The following is a 20,243-nucleotide window of genomic DNA, read 5'->3' as shown; positions in this document are numbered from 1 at the left end:
TGGGATGCGGATTGAACCCGCGACCCTCAGATTGTGAGTCGAGTGCCTTATCCATCTGGCCATGCCGGGCACAGGTCTGTATTGGGCAGAAGCATTGTTAGTAGTCATTCCATCTTAGTCTTCTTGCAAGAATAAAGGAGCTCTATGACAATCTGGAGTTGATATACAAGATGATGACAACATGACTGCTGGAACAGTTGCTCATCTTCTTCTTAGACGTCACTGATCTGACTGTTTCTGCCAAGAGGACCCTTAGTAAGTTTACCATTTGTTCTCCCACCCACCAGTCCAGTGAAATATTTCTTAAGCTACTTCAAGTTGCATTCCACCTAGAAGTGTGCCCAGATTTCATCTTGATGATGTTTCTCTTCTGTGTATCCCTCCAACAGGCACCCAATGTACTGTCATGTTTTCATGCTTTCCCACTGTTGTTAAACTAATGTTGTTTCCAATATGGAAAATTGGATAAGGTGGATTTCAAGTTGTCACTTGACCCCACAAGGTTTTCATCCACAAATCGTCCTCTGATGGTGAAATTGTCCAGAAAACAGGAAAGGAGAGAGGTCAGTCTACATCCATAAGCATTGGAGCTGCAAGCACATCAGTATCACAGGGATTCTCATCAAGTCCTTCAGTTACACATTTTTACTGATGTCTATATCCAAACTTTCTTCTATGATGAAGTCTAAAGCTTTAATATGGCAAGAACACAAAGCCAGGAATTTAATCTGGCTCTGATCAAAGTAAAAGTAATTGAGCTGATCACCGATTATCTCTAAGCCAAAAAAAAAGCAGTAAAATCAACACTGGTCCACCTATTCTCTGACAAGTTAAAATTTAAGTGAAATCAGTGGACTAGTGAAATCCACATTCCAATTACACATTAATTTTTCAAAATCATCAATACATAGCTGTGAGTGTAAGCTTTACACATACCATCTAAAATAAAGCTCTTTCTACCGCATAACTTTAGGCAGATCTCTATACCATTCTACAAAATCCTGCCACTTACATGTTTGCTGACAAATAAAGGTTTCTTGTTCTCCCTGGAAGCTAAACACTCTCAACCTATCATTATGACACCACCATAAATGGCAGAAGAAGCAAAAAATAAAACTATTGCAAACCGTAGGCAGTTGTTTACAATCACTGCAGTAAGATCCTCATAAAATGTACTGTATACGAAATACAGTTTCACTTATGATATTGTCTGGCTTGTCAGTAACATCACAAGCTACCTACTGTTCTCTTTAGTCTATGCATGTGTGAAAGGACATTAAAACTAGGTTATAGTCTGAACCTTTGTCAAACTGATTATTTGCTAGCAAGAAAGACAGTCAAGAGAATTATTGTGGACTGCAAAGTGATTCCAAGAGAGGCAGTAGTGATCGACATAGTCTTTTGGTCAAAAACATGAAAGTAAGAAAAGAGAAAAAGAGCAAGAATAGGAGAAGATAAAGTGAAATAAAAGATTGGACACTCAACAGAGACAAGGTCATTGAATACAAAAATGAAATAGCAAAACTATGAGAAGATATACAGGGGGAAGAGAGTACATATGGAATGAGCTGAAGGGGAAAAGTAAATAAAGAATGGAATAAGATGAAAACAATACTGGTAGAAGCAATAAATAAAGGTTGTGATTTCATGAAAGGAGGAAAATCTTAAGGAAGAGAAATATTGGTGGAATAAAGTGCAAGATGTAATAAAACAAACAAAAGAGGCATTTAAAGAAATGTCAAATAATGATGATGAATATGCAAGAACTAGATATGAAGAATGTAAGTAAAATGAAAGCAAAAAGTATAACCTGGAAAGAGTAGTATGAAAATGTAGGAATGCTAGAGAGATAAATATAGGATGGCAAAATCAAGAGAACAATCTAAAAAAGATGTTGGAGAAACAAATATGATAAAGAACAAACAGGGTTGTATTCAAGTTGATGAAAAGGACATCAAGAAGAGATGGAAAATGTATAATGAAGAATTGCAATGTACAGAAAATGAGAGGGGGATTGTGGAAGGATTGAGAGTCATAGAGAGTCCAGTGGAAGAAGGTTGAAGAGAGCCATTGACCTGGGAAAGCAAATGATCCATTATAAGTTGTAGTGGAAATTATAAAAGCTTTGGAATGGGAGGGCATTGAAAGGGTATGGAAGCTTCTGCTGGAAATATGGAAGAAGAGAAAATACCTTCAGATTAGAATTAAAACAAACTGGTTCCTGGAAACAAAAAGGCAACATACTAAACTGTGAAAATTAAAGATGCATTAAGCTAACTAAACATATTTTAAAAGTGTTTGAAAGAGTAGTAGAATATAAGTTAAAAGAAATTATACAGATTGATATAATGCAATGTGTATTTTATGCCTAGAAAGGGAACAATACAGCTGCAAGAAAAGTTTTTAGTGGGGAACAGGAAGCTGAATAAGTGCTTTGTGGATTTGAAAAAAAAAACAATACGGTGCCACTAAACATTGTTTATTGGTGTCTCAGGAAGAAGAGAGTCCCAAAGAAGTTGGTGAGGATATTAAAATTAATGTAAGATGGAATGAAGACAGCAGTAAGAACAGTACTAGGAAAAACTGAAGAGTTTGAAATAGAATTAAGTGTACACCAAGGTTTGGTTTTAAGCCCTTTTCTTGTTTGTTATAGTAATGGATATTTTGAGTGAGGAGGCAAGGAGATGAATGTTTTGGAAGCTCTTCTTCACAGATTATTTGGTTATAACAGCCGAGACAAAGGAAAGATTGCAGGAGAAGTGCAGGATGTGGCAAGAAAATCTAGAGAGGTGGGTTAAAGGTAAACATCAGAAAAACTGAGGTAATGCTAAGCAGCAGAGGGGGAGGAGAATAGATGTAGATAAAAGACAGTAACATCTTTGTTATAAAACAATAAAATATATTTAGGTCTCAAGGTTCCAATATTAGTGAGGAAGGAAGGTGTGAAGTAAAAGAGAGGGAAAAAGTAAGAGATGGATGGAATAAATTGAGGGAAATCTCAGAAGATAATTCTTGACAAGAAAATAGAACTGAAGCTTAACAACCAAATTTATAGAATAGTAGTTAGACCGGTTCTGCTTTATAAAGCAGAAACATGGACCATAAGAAGAAAGGAGGAGGGTATTTTAGAAAACTGAGATAACAACGTTATGCTGGATGCTTGGAATATCTTTGAAAGAAAGAATAATGAGTGATAAGATCAGGAAAAAGAGTTGGACTCTGTATGATACATAAAAGCAAGAGAAGCAGGACTGAGATGGTTTGGACATATAGTCAGAAGTGAAGAAAGACGTGCAGTGAGAAGAGCATTGAAATTTTCAATAGAGTGATGAAGAAGAAAAATACCATGGAGAGGCACAGTGGACCATGATATGAGGGAAATTGTTGCAACTATAAATGATGCACAGGACCATAATCTATGGAGAAGTAAGACCCAAGCAGCTAACCCTATACCAAAATGGAGTTAAAGTTGTAAGAGGAAGACTTACTCTGTCTCTCTCTCTCAAACACACACACACACATATTTATATATATATATATATTGTTGTTTTAGCTTAAAACCAAAGTTTGACCTCAGTAGAATACTGGCTCTGGTTACAGTTCTGGTCATGAGAACTTGTGCTTATCAATTAATATGGATTATAACCACATTTTACAAACATTCTGCATCTCATAAAGACAATACACGAGATCTGCTGGAAACATAAACTTCCTGTTGAAACATAAGCATACTCAAAGAACAGTTGATGGATGATGATGTGTTTATGAACTGTCATCATTAACTATGGTAAGTGATCAGTCCATTCAAGGAGAGCTCGTAAACTTACAAAATATATGTTTCACAGTTTGAATGATCTACTCATGACGAGGTGAAGTACGAGTCTTCATCATACTCAGTACTTTACACAACTTGACATGCAACTGACTGTTGAATTTTACTCCTTGATCAGTGTGCATCTCCTCTTGTGCTCTCAAGTGAGTTATCCACAACTTAGCTAATTTGTCTGTGATTGTTCAAGCCAATGTAGCAATCACTAAATATACTTCAGCTCACTTGATGAAGTAATAAATTAAATTATCATCACTGTCAGGATGTAACAATTATAACAGCTGGTTATAAGAAAATATTTGATAATATGTGGAGCTATTCTCTGGAATGAAGAACCTATAACGCACTGACAGTTTTAGTTGTTGTTAATGACTCTTTCTCTGAGTCATGCAGTTTTGATATCATTGCTCTATATTTCTTTGGTAATACAGCCAGTCCTTCTAACTGTATATTACATAAAGCTCAGAGAATCTTGGATCTCGGAGATATCCAAACAACTAGCCACTCCACGTGTTTCATACCACGCTTGAGTGCTCTCTCTAATATCTCCAGTTGATCAAATTGTCAGGGATTAAATGCTTCTCTATAATACGTTCTTATCTGTAATAGTTGTTCTTCACCTAGCTGAACAGCAAGTAGCACCCAAGATGTTAGATCTGGGTCCTTTATTTGTTCCTCTCTTAACCTCTCTCTTGTTTCTATTCCTCAGTGAAATCCAAAATATTGGCATGAATTATTGTAACAGTTAAGACAGTAACATTACATCTTGGTTTCAAGCAATCTACAGACAGATAAGTTAATAGTTAAGACTAGGTTTCACAGTATCATTACATCTTGGTTTCAAGCAATCTACAGAAAGATAAGTTAACAGTTAAGACTAGGTTTCACGGTATCATTACATCTTGGTTTCAAGCAATCTACAGACAGATAAGTTAACAATTAAGACTAGGTTTCATGGTATCATTACATCCTGGTTGCAAGCAATCTACAGACAGATAAGTTAATAGTTAAGACTAGGTTTCACAGTATCATTACATCTTGGTTTCAAGCAATCTACAGACAGATAAGTTAACAGTTAAGACTAGGTTTCACAGTATCATTACATCTTGGTTTCAAGCAATCTACAGACAGATAAGTTAGCAGTTAAGACTAGGTTTCACAGTATCATTACATCTTGGTTTCAAGCAATCTACAGACAGATAAGTTCTTCATTGCCAGTGAGAAAAACAATCAGCATTTCTACACTTGTGGTTGAGTTGGTGTAGTCCAACAAAGTTGTGACCCAACATGCTATTATACTTTCTGACTTTCTAAAGTTACTCAGCCAATTCAAGTGTGAAAATTCTACTCTAAGAGTAACTTTTTATCATAAAAATAGCATTAAGTTAGTTTCTGCTATAACACACACTATTCCTTGCCTTACTTACAATAGCAATGCTCCAATTCCACTGTTGCGGGAATCTATAATCTCGATGAATGGAACATCTCAGAAAAGATGATAATGATGCACCAACCAAGCCATATTTAGTAAAGCAAATTAATTTGTATAATCTTTAGTCCTTCTACAACAGCATAATTTCTGGTTCCTATTGCAAACTGCAAAATATACTCTCTCGCTACGGGCTTCATCAAATCGGCTGAGTTCATGACCCGAAATTGACCTATATAGTTTCCATACTACAACTTCTATGTTTTGTATATTTTCACAAAATTTTGCAAGCTTTTAGTAATCATTAATAATAATTTGTAAGCAAAAAATCAGAATTTTAAATGAAGTACTTTCACTAAAAATTTCTCCATGAATATATTGAGTCAAAGTGTTGACTGCTCTGATTGCAAATGATCTTCATGTTAAGATTGTAAATACTTTTCTTCATCTGAAAAATCTCAAGTTTTATTTGTATAATCTCTAAAATCTCCTAAATAAATCTGAAATGTTTTTCAATCAAACTTTATCTTTCATCTGTTATTTTTCTACCATAATTCTAAACAAGATTGGTCAAATTGACCAACCTCATAACTACCAAAAAAAATTCAAATAAAACTAAATTACCCTTTTTCTTTCTAGAATGTCTTCACATTGTAACTACATTTGTTTATCTTAAATAGTTTTAAACTCATAACAGTATACATCTGTTTATATTTAAATTGTATTATTTTATTGCTCTTTGAACCTTATATAACTAATATTCTTACCATATAAGTTGTAAATCACTTAGTGATGCATTCTCATTACCCTATTTAATTATATGATGCACCAGCTATTTGCAAGGTGCTTGCAAGTGTACCTATTGAAATATTTTTATTAATATTATTCTTTATCTTACCTAATCTAACCTATAAAGTTTCTAACTTTTACATATTAGTTAATTTTAGAGAAATAAATAAAGAATACATGTGAAAAACAAGAAATAAAGTACTTACCTGGGTCTTCTTTTTTTTTTTCTTTGCTGTTGACTGTCAATGACACTTAAACCTACTTTTTTTTATACTAGTGGTACAACTGAACTTAATAATTTTTTATTTAATTAAATAATTCACACCTAAGAATACAGAATAATAATGTACAAAAACAGACAATGTCTCATAACTATCATGATTTTTCTGGCTTTCTAACAATATGACAAGACCAGTTAGAAATTTACTTAAACTCCTCCATGGGAATAAAGTTTAAACTGGAAACAAAATAGACAATTCTCTGTATAGAAAACAATGTAGTATGATATGTCACTTAATACATTAAAACCCTGGCTTTCTGTTGGTTATAAATAATATAGTATTAAACATCAGAGAGAACTATTGACAATTTTTTAAAGAAAGAATGTGACAGGTTGTTGTTTCAAGAGGGGTCTGATTTTACAGTTTGTGTAACCAAATAAGATTGAAGACCATACAAGTTATGCTTTGCCTGAGCAATGACTGCATTATAATGAGTAATTTACATTCAATTTCATACTTCATGGAAGGGTGGTAGATAAATTAGAGAAAATTGATACCTAAAAATCAAATCTCACAATAGGGGAAATTGAGGATTTAAAAAAATATTGCCTTATAAAATTAAGAACTTAAAACTTATGTTAAAATTTGGATTATTAGCTATTTTTTTATGCAAGTTTATTCGTATACCATGATAAGTAAGTTGTTTACTTAAATTTTGAATGTAACTCCATAAAAACCTCATGATATGCACAGAAAAAGATACCCGTAGTGAAAGTGGCATGAAATAAAACTTGTACAAACTCCTTCATGTACCTTGTCTGTTTTCCTCATTTAGCTTGACCTGAAAATAGTTGGAAGCAAGAACTAAACCAATCAGACTTGAGATTTACTTGGAACTTTGTATTTTGTGTCAATATGGTGCCAATAAAGTAACACTAACTATAGTTTCTGTCTCTATATATCAATATATAATAACTATATCAATAATCATAACGTGTTAATGCCAAAAGTTATTCACCATAATTACAAACCATAACCAGAATATATGTTTTCTCTTGAAGAAATATCTGTCTGAGCAAGAATAGCTTTTTTGTTTTAAAGAAAACCACCTGTCTCAGGTGTTGCTTCTTCAACCACAGCACTAACAGAACATCACATGTATATTTCACAGAAATGTAACATCATCATCTATGTAATCTAATGCACTCAAATGATGTTCTCTCTCAAATCCTTGGTCAGACTGAATCCGAGGTTCGCCTGTTCATAATAGTGGATCTGACAACATTTATAGTCTGTTGTTTATCATTTGGTGTATTTGGTGGTAATGTGGGCTTATGTGTAAGCATAGGAAAATAAACACCTATGAAACCAATGACCAAACTACCTGTTGTAGAAACAAGTATCTCTCCTGTGGTTAAGGGTGTTTATCCAGTCATATTATTTACACTGCTGACGCAGCAGGTTTGTGTATCTTGCCATTCCAATGGTAGCCATTCAAGTTGAACAAAGTCATTGTACTGTATGAGAAAGAATGTTACCATCTGTTACAGCCTCCTGTAACATTGGATCTCTGGCAGAATAACCACAACTACCAATACAGGTTTCTTTTTCTCAGGTGGAGTTGCCACATTACAAAGTTCTTCCACTAACTTATCAACCAGAATACTTTCTTGGTCACTTTCTGCTTTTCTAAGCTTTGCAGCTCATCAGCATATGCAACTTAGTTCAAGTAGACTCATAAATTCCACTCAGCAGATGCTCTATTTTCTACCTAATTAAAGTGCAAATGGAACCCATCTATAGAGTTGAACAAGTTTTATGTACTCCTAGAAATATGGTGCCAGAACATCTAAACTAAGCAGAAGATGCTGTGTTCTTTGATCCTTAGTCCAGGCATTTCAAGTGGCTACCTGAAAAAATGATTAAGAAAGCATCTAAATGTTCCTTAGATGAACTCCTGATATAGAAAAGTGAGATTTATTTGACCTTGCTACTTCCTGCTGGTCATCATTAATGTTATTTGGAATAAATGCCTGTGAAGCTAGTACCAAAGTGGGCATTGGCTTTTCTCAAGTGTGCCAAACTTGCACGTTTTGCCTAATATTGTACTCTTGCTTGCACTGACATGGCAATGATGTCACTGTTTGAATGTGGGGTTCTTGTTGATTTGGGGGTTCAACTTTTCTCCTCTTTTTGTGAGAAGTCTCCTGGCTGATCTGAATACACCATGCACAGGGCAGAATGACAGCCATACCATTAGCAGGTGAGTAGGGTTATGGCTAGCACTGCTTGTTCAGTACAACTTGTCTTTACTTGCTTTAAAGGGGCCCATCCAACATGTGGCTTCACGATGCCAATTCACAAGCTTCACCGTACAGACCACACTTTGATTATTTATCTATTCTCAGCAGCAGCTTTACACCAATGTTTCTGAGCTCAGCTGATCTGCATGACAACACCTGATATTATAAAGTTTATTATCAAAATACAATATACTGAAATATAAAGTAAATTCACACTCATGGCCAGCAAGAGAGGAAACTTCAAGATATGAAGCTGACTGAAAGTTGCTCTAACATTACACATTCTCTCTGTAGCTGGCCAATCACAAATATCAGGAAGTATTTTTGTTCCATTTGAAGGCTGCAGAGCAGTCAAACATGTCCAAGGTAAAGTACATCACAAGATGATTATTCCATGAACCAGTCAACAGTTTCTGTGGGTGGATCCTGATACAGAAAGTAACATCTTGGGCTGAACTTACATATGACCTCAATTTAGTATGTTTAGAAATAGATATTTAGAAAAAAATTAAAGAATATGAAATATACACTAGAGTGAGATATGTGGTATTTGCATATCCCAATGTTATTTATGATATATCACATCTTTCCATAGCAGGAGTTCTGAATATAATTAATTAAGTCGAAGCTTTTTTGGATCTGTCACCTTCATGTGGAGCAAATGTATGTAGCACATTCATGAATACTATACATTTAAGATTTCAACTGTACAACAGGAAACTTACTAGATACATACACAAAAATATCTGCATAGTGTGATGATATTCAAGGTTTTAGGTAAGTGAATCATGGAGAGGTTGTGAGGAAGCTAGGAAGTGAAGCAATTATAGTATGTGACACAAGAGAATGGTTGCAGTTCTGTCACAGATCACTTGTAATTTTATCTGTATATAAAATGGAAAAAAGGTGATGTGAGAGGTAAGACTGTTTTTAAATGATGAATTTGGCAGCAGGATTTTTGATAATTTGATTTAATCCAACAGCAAAAAGGCACGAAAAAAACACATACACACTTAAGATGCTTGAATCATTCTACATAACAAGACTTAATTAGTTATTTACCTTCCGAGTTCCACATCACGTACATAGGCTGGCCCATTTCTTGGTGAAGTTTGATGTTATCCCAAAGACAGCGAACCAGCACCTTGTGGCTGTCAGAACTTTTCCATGCATCAGGCACCTATAAAAATTATGTATGATATTACAATCAATGTTTTTTAATAAACATTTCTTCATTTTTTTAACCCTGCTTCTTTTATTAGTGATTTTTTCAGTAAGTGTGCATACTGTATTAGCTAAAAATGCATGCAAGGTCACATATTAGTCTAAACTGTCCTATTTAATTCTTGAAGTCATTTAAAAATATACATATGCACAAAACTCATAAACTGCAGCAAATAATTTATATTTATATTTGTTACAATAATTACTGTAAACATCAAAGACAGCAGAAACTGAAGATTGTAAGTTTTTTGAATATTTAAGTTTTGCATCCAATTTAATCTACATACATTGTTATTTCTAGGGTTTATATTAACATATTTATTTATTTGGGGAGGGGTGGGAGAGAACAGAGTTCACAGAAAGGTTGTATGAGATGAAGGGTCAAGTGTTATTAAATACAAAAGAAATAGGATTTTTTGCCTTTAAGAAGTGTCTATTTATTCTTTTTTATAATCAAAAATCCAAAATTATCTTAAGCTCTCTTTGTACAGCTTCATGGTGGCTTGATGCTGTTACTAAGAATCATAAAACCTATTCTCAGATCTCATGATTTAAAATATTTCTTTTAGTTCAAGTTACATAATATGACTATCATGCACTTCCAAAAACAATTAACATTTTCATGCCAGTTACAGCTAGAATGTTGGAAAAATGTAAAGACCTTAAAAGACTAAGGTCTGAGATATTAGGAGAGGGCTACCGGTGGGGCTCTCTAATGGAGGTATCTGCCTCCTCCACACCACTGGCTATATATCAATAGCATTTTTCTCGTGAATGTTTTTCACAAGCTGTTTTAATACAGGTAACAAAAGAATTTAGGCATTAGTCACATAAGAGGAATAATTCATTCCAACAAATACTCCAAGAAAAACCAAACATTTTCACAAAATTAGGTCACATATTTCAAAACACAGAGAAAGAAAATCAGCAATAATAGAAAAATATAAACACATTTTTTGTTTATTTTTCATAATGTAGGCATTTACTTTGAAGTAAAACTAGTTTTATGTAAACATACTCAGTTTAATTTTATCTTAGTAAACTACATCCATTTCATTCTAATATTTAGAGGACACTTCATTAAACATTACAAAGTATAAATGTTCAGGTCCCAGCTGTTCACAGCATTTAAGATACAGGTGATTTTTGCAAGGTTAATAAACAAAACAGTTAAAATAGCATTTACACCTCAACATCTAAGTTTCTTAATACACAATAAAAATAGTTTGACGGATGTATCTGACAAAAACCACAAACCTGACGACCCTTCAAAATACTTGATGCCTGAAGACATAATCCTGGAATATGGGTTGTAACGTTGATTCTTCTACAAAACCACATCTATAAACATAACATCACTAAGTATAATTATGTGAAACAAATGATGACCAAACATCATATACAGGAAACAAAAACAGTGAATAATAAGAATATCATCCTTATAAGAAAACAGCTTATTTATGATATAAAACTGTTAAAAAATATTTTAAATTGAAAAACACAAATTTCAGATATTAGGTTACTGATTATAAAAACTATCTGAACTTTCTGAACAGCATTATCTTATAATAGTTCAAGTAATAATTTCAGAGCTTTGCAGATAACATTCTATCCATGTTAGACATTCTAAGTAAATTTATTGTATTGTCAAATATCACTTGTATTCTATACAATTTATCAGTTTTACCACAACTTTTTATCAAAAAGATTACAAACCAAATTCCAGTATATAATCGGATGTTGATCCACAAATTCTGGTTTTGTCAAACAGTCATCACCTTCATGGTCAAGCACATACTCAATTTCTTTTCTCAACACTAGAGGGCTCAAATAAGGCACTGTAAATGGCTCAAGGGCAATGCCTGCATCCACATTACCCAGCTTTCTCAAATCACCACCAGAGGATGTAGCAGAAGAAGAGATTTGAGGTTGTAATGGTTGGTTTCTATGAATGACTGAAAAATGTTCTTTGATGTGCAACTTTTTTTCTGTCATACTGTTCTCTGTCCCTGTTTTTTCAGCAACTGAAGTGGCAAATGGGTATGGTGTTTCCTGACTGGCTGATAATTTTTGTTTCTAAAAGAAATGTTATTGTTTGAAAACAAATAGACAGGTTGGTTTGTTTAATGAAAAGAGTTAAGCAATACTACACTTTATGCTGTATCAAAATTAAAATAAGAGATAAGCACTAAAATGTTTATCTTCACCTAATTAATCCAATAATTAAACAAAACTTTAATATCCTAATCGTTAAACAGAATGTGACAACAAATTCAAGTTAGATGTATTTTCAACATGTTCATATAATAAAATGTTGTTTTTTTTTAGATTTAAGAGTGTGGAATTAAAAGAGTAAGCAGGCATTCTTTTTTTTTTGTAAATAAGTTTCCATGTCCTTGCTGCTCAAAAGAGCATATAGAAACAGTCAATAGAAAAAAGACTAGGAGATAAATCAATTACAGTTCACCATAAGTGCAATGTTGAACTTGAAGCTGGCAACTTTATAATAACTCACTTAGCACATGCTCAGTCAATGTAACCAACCACGTGACCTCTTTCAATATAGTGTGTATATCTTCACAAAATTTGGCTGTCTTTCAGTTAACATTACAAATCTTTCACAAACAAAAAATATTTTGTAGCGAAGTATTTTTAGTAAACTCAAATAAAGATTTGTCCATAAATATATTGAGTATTTGTTTTGAATAGTCCGTGTGCAAAGTGATTGTCATGTTAAGATTAAATATACTTTTCTTCATCTCAAAAATCTCAAATTTCCTTTGTGTAATCCCTAAAACCACCTAAATAAATTTCAAACGTTTTTTTTCAGTAAAACTTAAGTTTTATCTGTTATTTTCTCTCCTTTTCTCTATAAAGGATTGGTCAATTTGATTGACCTCGTAACCAGCAAAAGAAATTGAAATAAACCTAAATTACCATTTTTCTCTTTCTAGAATGACTTTAAATTGTAACATGATACTATGTTCGTTTATCCTAAGTAGCTTTAAGCTTGTAATAATATACATCTATTTATAATTAAATTTTATTGTTTTATTGCCCTTTGAACCATGTCTAACTACTATCCGTGCCATTATAAGTTGTAAATCACTCAGGGAAGGTGCAACTCACGTTATGCTATTGAATGACATTACCCATGAGCTATTATCAGCTGCTCGCATGCGTGCCTCGCGAAACATTTTTATTACATTATTATATATTTTACCTTAAAAGATCCTTATTATTACAAATAAACAAAAAGTAGTTTAACAAAATTTTGAAGGTAAGACACTGAACTTTGTGTTATGTGCAGTAAAGAATACCTGTGGTGATAGGGTTAAACTGACAAGGATGAAATCAACTGAGGACCTTTGATTGCCAGTCTGAAACCTGTTCTTATCCAGCAAAATTCAGATTACGAGCTTGTAATTTAGATTCATTTGATTTTTTAAACTTAGCTTTGAGTGTTATATTCCTCACTATACACAAACATATCTTATCAGGAATGCCTCATATCAAATCCTGGCCACTACCATCACAGAAACAGTCCTTCTCAGGACTTCCCTGAAGATGATAGCAGGTTAGCAGCCAAAATGTACAATAAAAACTAGATGGTAATTAGTATATAGTAATTACAGAAAATATTAAAAACTAATTGATAATTTAAATTTAATGACTGTATAAACCACTAACCATAACAACAAATAAAGAGAGGGTTTCTATTAAGCCAACGTTCAAAGCAGGGGCATGAATGTACAAATTCTTTTTCTTCGGCATCATATGTATGAAGGACTATGCCAAAAAAGCTATGATAACTATGATAACTTTTTGGATACTCTTTCCAATTCTAAGCTATAAGAACCATGTTCACTTTGCCAACTTTTTGTGGCTCAGTTGTATAGTGATATGGGTAGGAAAATTTTTTAAAACATCTTGAGCTTCTTAGTGACAAATCAATAGATGAAATTCTGGATTAAGATGAGAATTTTTTTTCAATTGTTACAGTCTTGCTTTAGATTAATTCTTCATGGATAGCATTAAGACATCATTATCTAATTAACTAATAAATCAGAAAGATTCTCACCAACTCTTGATGCAATACAATAATCAAGAAATGATATCATATTATGTCTTCAGAAAAAATCAAACATCAATAACATGGTTAAAATCTTAGAAGAGATGGCAAATTGCACCAAAACATGAGGAAATTTTCTCAAGCACATGTAAAACTGGATATTTGTTAGGGTTATTTACAAGTAAAGCAATATGTTACCATGATAATAAAATTAAAAAACTTGGACTTTAAATAAACTAATGTTCCTAAAAGAGAACATATTCCTCTCTCCAATAGCATGACAACAATAAAAATACAAATTGATACAACAGACAAGAAAAACAAGTGCAGCACTAATTACCCCCACCCTCATGTAAGCAAAACCGAAGTGAGAGGATCACACATGTAGCCAAAAAGTTCAACACTGATGTCCTCTGGAAATCTTACAGAACACTCAGATCTCTCCTTGTCAAAACTAAACAAAGAACAACTGCTAACAAACACAAAAACATCAGCTATAAATACCTTGTTCTTGTAAACAAACCTGCATTGAAGGATATGGAAGACATTTTGGAGTAAGAATAAAAGAACAAAGAAATTGCACAAAACTGATTAAAACACAAAATACTGCCCCGACAGAACATGCTATGTTGAATGGACATACCATAGATTGAAAAATTACAAACACAGTGACTCAGATAAATTCTGGAAAACATGGAAAATCTAAGAATCTTTTTATATTAAAATGATGAAACCATCATTAATAGAAAATCAGGTCTGAAAACCAACAATCTGTGGCAACCATTGGTTAAATAATCATGCATCCCACCAATCACCTTACAAGAACCACCAGTCAATCATGTCACACCCACTTCAATCATCTTGATACTATATAAAACACAGCAAAAACCAGTGCAAGCTGACCTGAAGACAAAAGATAAAGTTTCTGAGACATTATCCTTTACAACTGAGCTACTTCTATAGAGTAGGATTCACAATAATACATTCACTGCTATCCTCAAATTCCTTGTTCATGTAATTTCACAATTCTTTTGAATATGTTAATCAGATATTGCTTCTGATTACATTGACACATTTGTCAAAAATGTGAGAGAAAAAAAAAGTGATTTCTTATGGCTTTAGCATTATATTGCAACAAAAGCAAGGAAATATTCAGTTATATTAATATTGTTTAGCCAAAAACATCATTATACAATGTCCATGAGTTAATATATATATAAAATACAAATCAAAAGCTAAGTAGAAGACTTACACACAACTCAGACGAACTTAAATCTCATCATAAGTTCAGTTAATGATTTCAATTGTAGATATATGCAAAGTTCATAGCACAGAACTAAAAAATAATTTATGCTAGAATGACACCATTGTGTAGAGAAACAAAAACAGATATTTCATCATATACAACTAAACATCTAACAGTTTATCACATAAAACAAACTAAGCCCTAAAATGATACCCATTTTGTTTGATAAAGGTCGGTTTTCAGATGTCTTACCGATCAAAATATATAGAGGATCAAAGATTAGCTTTGGAAACCATGATTAAGAGCTGGAAGGACTCATAATGTCAATAGTGTAATCTTTAGAAAAAAAACAGTATAATTTTTTTTTTATGAAGGGCCATTTCATAAGAAAAATTAGTGACAACATTTTTGGATTTACAAAACAAAAGTACTGCAATTCATCAAAAAATTACAACAACGTCCTACCATTTCCTTAGATTATAATGTACTAATCATCTGTTTGAAAGCTGCAAACCAATCTGTTCACTCTTCCTCATATTAAAAAGGAAATATTAGAAAGCTACACAAAAATCTGCTTACTCTTTCTCATATTACAAACCAAGAAAATCACCCTAATTTCCTGAGAGTTATAAACCAATCTGTTCACTCTTCCTCATATTAAAAAGGAAATATTAGAAAGCTACACAAAAATCTCCTTACTCTTTCTCATATTACAAACCAAGAAAATCACCCTAATTTCCTGAGAGTTATAAACCAATCTGTTCACTCTTCCTCATATTAAAAAGGAAATATTAGAAAGCTACACAAAAATCTGCTTACTCTTTCTCATATTACAAACCAAGAAAATCACCCTAATTTCCTGAGAGTTATAAATGAATCTGTTCACTCTTCCTCATATTAAAAAGGAAATATTAGAAAGCTACACAAAAATCTACTTGCTCTTTCTCATATTACAAACGAAGAAAATCACCCTAATTTCCTCAGATTAGAAACCAACTGTTATGAGAGTTATAAACCAATCTGTTACTTTTTCACATACTACAGTCCAATTGATGGGAGATTACAATCTAAATTTTTCACTTTTCCTCAAATTACAAAAAAATTGTAAATCTTAATCAAATTAGAGGACAACTTTTGGAAAGTTAAAACCAACTTGCTCACTTTGTCTGAAATTATAAACCAACTGTTGGAAAGTTACAAACCAAGCTATGCATATTAATTTTCTCTCAGATTAACCAACATGCTCTCTCTTCCTTAAATTACAAACCAAGTGTTGTAAAATTACAAACTTACTTTATCACTAATTCTTATAGGGTGAACACCTTTTACAAGCTGGGCAAAGCATGATTATAATTATACTTGTCATAAGGCATTAGGCTTATTGTATTCTGAAACAGTATAACACACTCTTCTAATTATTGAAAATCCCTAAGGGACAAGATAAAGAATGTTGTGTTTAAAAATATTGTAAGCCTAATATTAATGTTTTATGAAAAGTATAATTATTGTCATGTTTTGCCAGTAGTAAAAGGCATTCACCACCATAACAATTGTTATAACAAATGGCTTATATAAATAGTGTTCTAATCACTATTGTGTTTGTATCCCAGTCATCAACAATGGATACAGTGAATACAGAGTGGGTAGAATATTATTATTATTATACAATCTTCTAATTCTTGAAAATCCCTAAGGGACTAGATGAAGAATGTAGTGTTTAAAAATAATAATATGCCTTGATGATTTTGACCACATTCTGCATGACAGACTCCTAAAATAAGTTATTTTTATGTGCTAAAATTACAACTGTTGTACATACAATTACCAAAAATATTTTATTTTTATGGTTTTAAACTAATCAGAAAAACAAAAAATTCTTAGCATATCTTATGACTTCAAAGACACCATAAAAATATTAAAAACTTGTACTATCTTATTATTTAATCAGAATATTTTTAACTGACTAAAGTTTAAAATTCTACTCACATCAGAGACTCTGCATGATTGAGTTGAAGAATCTGAAAATTCAAAATCTGTCAAATCTTTAGCTATGTTTAAAGAACGACTTGAAAAAGGACGATACACTGCTGACTTTGGTCGACTGTCTTGGCTGAAACTCAAATGACGTGGACTAACAATAGGTGTGCCCCCTTTTGAGCTTCCAGAGTCAGAATCTTCAGATACAAACCATGCAGCATTACCACAATCTATACTCCGATGTATCATAGTTCTCTCAAGAGAATGCCCTCTTTTAGGAGTTGGAGTTCTACGTCTCAGGTTTCCCTCATGGTGTAGCAGTTGAGATGTAGGTGGTGCACTTCGTATACTCTCTGTAGAGTGGGCTGGTGTTAAGTTAGAGTCACTTAACTCATCAGTTCGCATATCCTGCAGGGTTACACATTTAGATCTAAAAATTAATTATTTTTTAATATTTAAAGTAGCCAATTCTCATCCTTTAAAAACAAAAAAATCACTTTTAAATAAAACATTATAAATACTAATGAAGTCCTTCATCTGTGTACTTTATCAAACATGTGAAATAGTGCATCTAACCAAATTCATGTAAATCATTATTAACGTACAAAAGCAACAAAAACACCAACAACTCAAAGAAGCCATGTCAAAATAAAGAAACTTATTCTATGACATCTTATCAAATATATTTTTTCCATTTATTAAATATATTCAGCAATTTTCATAGCAAAGAAATGTAGAACCAGTTTTAGTACAGATAAGAGAATGAATTATCATGCCAAAAGAATATCAAAAGAAAAACTTTTGAGTGATATAATTATGTCTACTATACATTCTGAAAATGATAACAAATCAATGACAAATGTTGTATAAAATAAGAAAAACATACAAAATTCAAACATTATGAGAAACTACATAAAAATATCTTAATGGTAGATATATTACATACATGCAGTTGTTGTTAACATATTTATGCTGAGAAACAACTGATGTAAATTTAAACTAAACACAGGCCAACTTACTCTGATGGTCACAGTTAGGAGTGGAACTACTCGAGCTTTGCAGAAGGCACACCTTGTGTGAAATAAACATTAAAGTTATATATTTAAAACCTCCAAACAAATATCACCAACTGTTTGAAAAGTGTAAATATATCATATTACTTTTTAATTTGAATATTGTCCACAGAAACAAATTTTCTTTTCTTATTATAAATAAACACAAATGTAGTAACAGATATAAAAACATCTCTTAACTAATTTAATAGCCATAATAATGCTCTTATAGATCCAGTAAGTGGTAAAACATAACTTATATTCTTAGATTATGCTTTAGATGTTGTTTATCAAAAATATTTAAAACCATTGATAACATGTTCAGATATCCTGTACTTCTTGATGCAGAAATTCCTAAAAAATTGCTAAAATATCTAGACAAAAACTATTTAATAACACTCAATATACTTTAAGCAAATGGTACAAAAATAGATGTTATTATTTTCCTAAACTGAAAATATATTTCCGATAGGTACTTACCTCTCTCACACGTATAGCTGTTCTTGTTCAGTGCTGCCCTCTATATGCAAAAACAATTTCCACATGCCACAAGCCTTGAACTCCTATGTACCCCATGATCAATGTGGTTCAACTGCGTCTTGAATGTAAATCATCATGCGACAACCCTCCATCAATGCATGTGACTCCCTCTACTGATTCTACTGAACTATCACTTCAAGATTAAGCAGAAAAAGCACTGGTTTTCAGTGGGAAGTGTGAGAGGATGTAAATGCTTATCAGAAATCTATTTTTCAGTATAGGAAAATAACTTCCAATACAGTAAATTACCTCCACTCACACATGTGGCTAAAATCCCATACTGAAGAGATGGAGGGACCAGTGTGAGGAATAGAAATAGGTATCCTTTGAAACTTTCTGAAGAACACCCATGAAGTGTTATCCCCATTGAGAGAGGAACAAACCAGTGTACTACTTCTGTGGAAAAAAATATCACATACATGAGCAAAAAGTGGGTAGAGTACAAACCAAAAATGGAGAGAAAAACGTTTGGGTTGAAATCTGATCCACAGTATATTGGAATTTCAATCCCATAAAAGAAAGACTGTAGAAAAACTATTTACAGAAAGGAATGTGAGGAAAGCTAGAATGGAAGTGTTCAAAGGTTTAGAGTGACTAGGGTGCAACAGACCATAAGTGGCTGGTCAATTCCAGTCCAAAATCAATTAGCATCAGGAATAGAGCATCCAACCCATGGTAGGAGGAAGGTCCTCACCATATTCATCTCAAGTTAAGTAAAATGGAAAGGTATACTGTGCAAACCGATCTATGAAATGGGTACATGTGTGCAAATCCACAACCAAACTCACATCCAGCAACCCAACATCCGAATGACAGTAGGAAGAGATGTGCCAAGGTGAACACCGGAAACAATGCAACAGGTGACCATGGAAACTCTATTTTAAAAAGCAGACTGCCCCTGATATATTCAATCAAATGGCTAGCAGGGATGAGCAGCTATCCCCTTCTGATTTACCCATGTAAGTCCATGGGTTTGTATGGTCCAGACCAGGCATATTAATGAAGCAAATATATCGCGAAGAAAAACCAAATAGCAATCTTGTGGAACACTTCATCACAACTGTATGCAATATAAGGCATGGGTACACAGCGTGGTCACAAGTAAATAGACACCACCTTTTCAGAAAAAATGAATTTTTTCAGTCATATTCACATGAATTGATATATTTATAATTTAATTAATATCTAGTAGATCTTCCTTTCACTTCGTGGAGTTCGTTGATCCTTTCGAGCATAGTGAGAATCATCTCATCAATTTTAGATTGTGGGATTTTCTCCCACTCTTGCTTCAAAACTTGGAGTAGATGGTTCTTTGAAGTTGGTTTTTTGGTTGTTCCCTGACTTTCCAGTCGAGTATGGCCCAGAGGTTTTCAATGGGGTTCATGTCAGGAGATTGGCTCGGCCAGGGCAACTTCTGGATACCATTTTCTTCCTGCCACTTTTGGGTGTTTCTAGCAGTGTGACACGTTGCTCCATCTTCCTGGAACAATGCTGTGTTCTTGTCTACGAAACCCGAGGAATAAAGTGACAAGAGTCCTTCCTCCAATATTTCGCAAAATTT

At 33.0% G+C, this 20,243-nt stretch overlaps 1 protein-coding gene across 3 annotated transcripts in view; it reads right to left on the bottom strand.

Annotated features, from left to right (window-relative positions):
• Positions 1-20,243, bottom strand: part of LOC106468432 (DENN domain-containing protein 4C-like) — a 115,834-nt gene that overhangs the window by 8,488 nt on the left and 87,103 nt on the right. For all 3 annotated transcript variants that reach the window (XM_022396764.1, XM_022396765.1, XM_022396766.1), the window contains 5 exons: positions 18,110-18,161; positions 17,100-17,498; positions 11,512-11,871; positions 11,053-11,136; positions 9,634-9,751 (listed from right to left, as the gene is read on the bottom strand). In XM_022396764.1, coding sequence (XP_022252472.1) covers positions 9,634-9,751; positions 11,053-11,136; positions 11,512-11,871; positions 17,100-17,498; positions 18,110-18,161 — 1,013 coding nt within the window. The remainder of the gene's footprint in view (positions 1-9,633; positions 9,752-11,052; positions 11,137-11,511; positions 11,872-17,099; positions 17,499-18,109; positions 18,162-20,243) is intronic.

Source organism: Limulus polyphemus, unplaced genomic scaffold (genome assembly GCF_000517525.1).
Source record: "Limulus polyphemus unplaced genomic scaffold, Limulus_polyphemus-2.1.2 Scaffold3006, whole genome shotgun sequence".
Lineage (NCBI taxonomy): Eukaryota > Metazoa > Arthropoda > Merostomata > Xiphosura > Limulidae > Limulus > Limulus polyphemus.
This window is presented reverse-complemented; position numbering and strand designations above follow the sequence as displayed.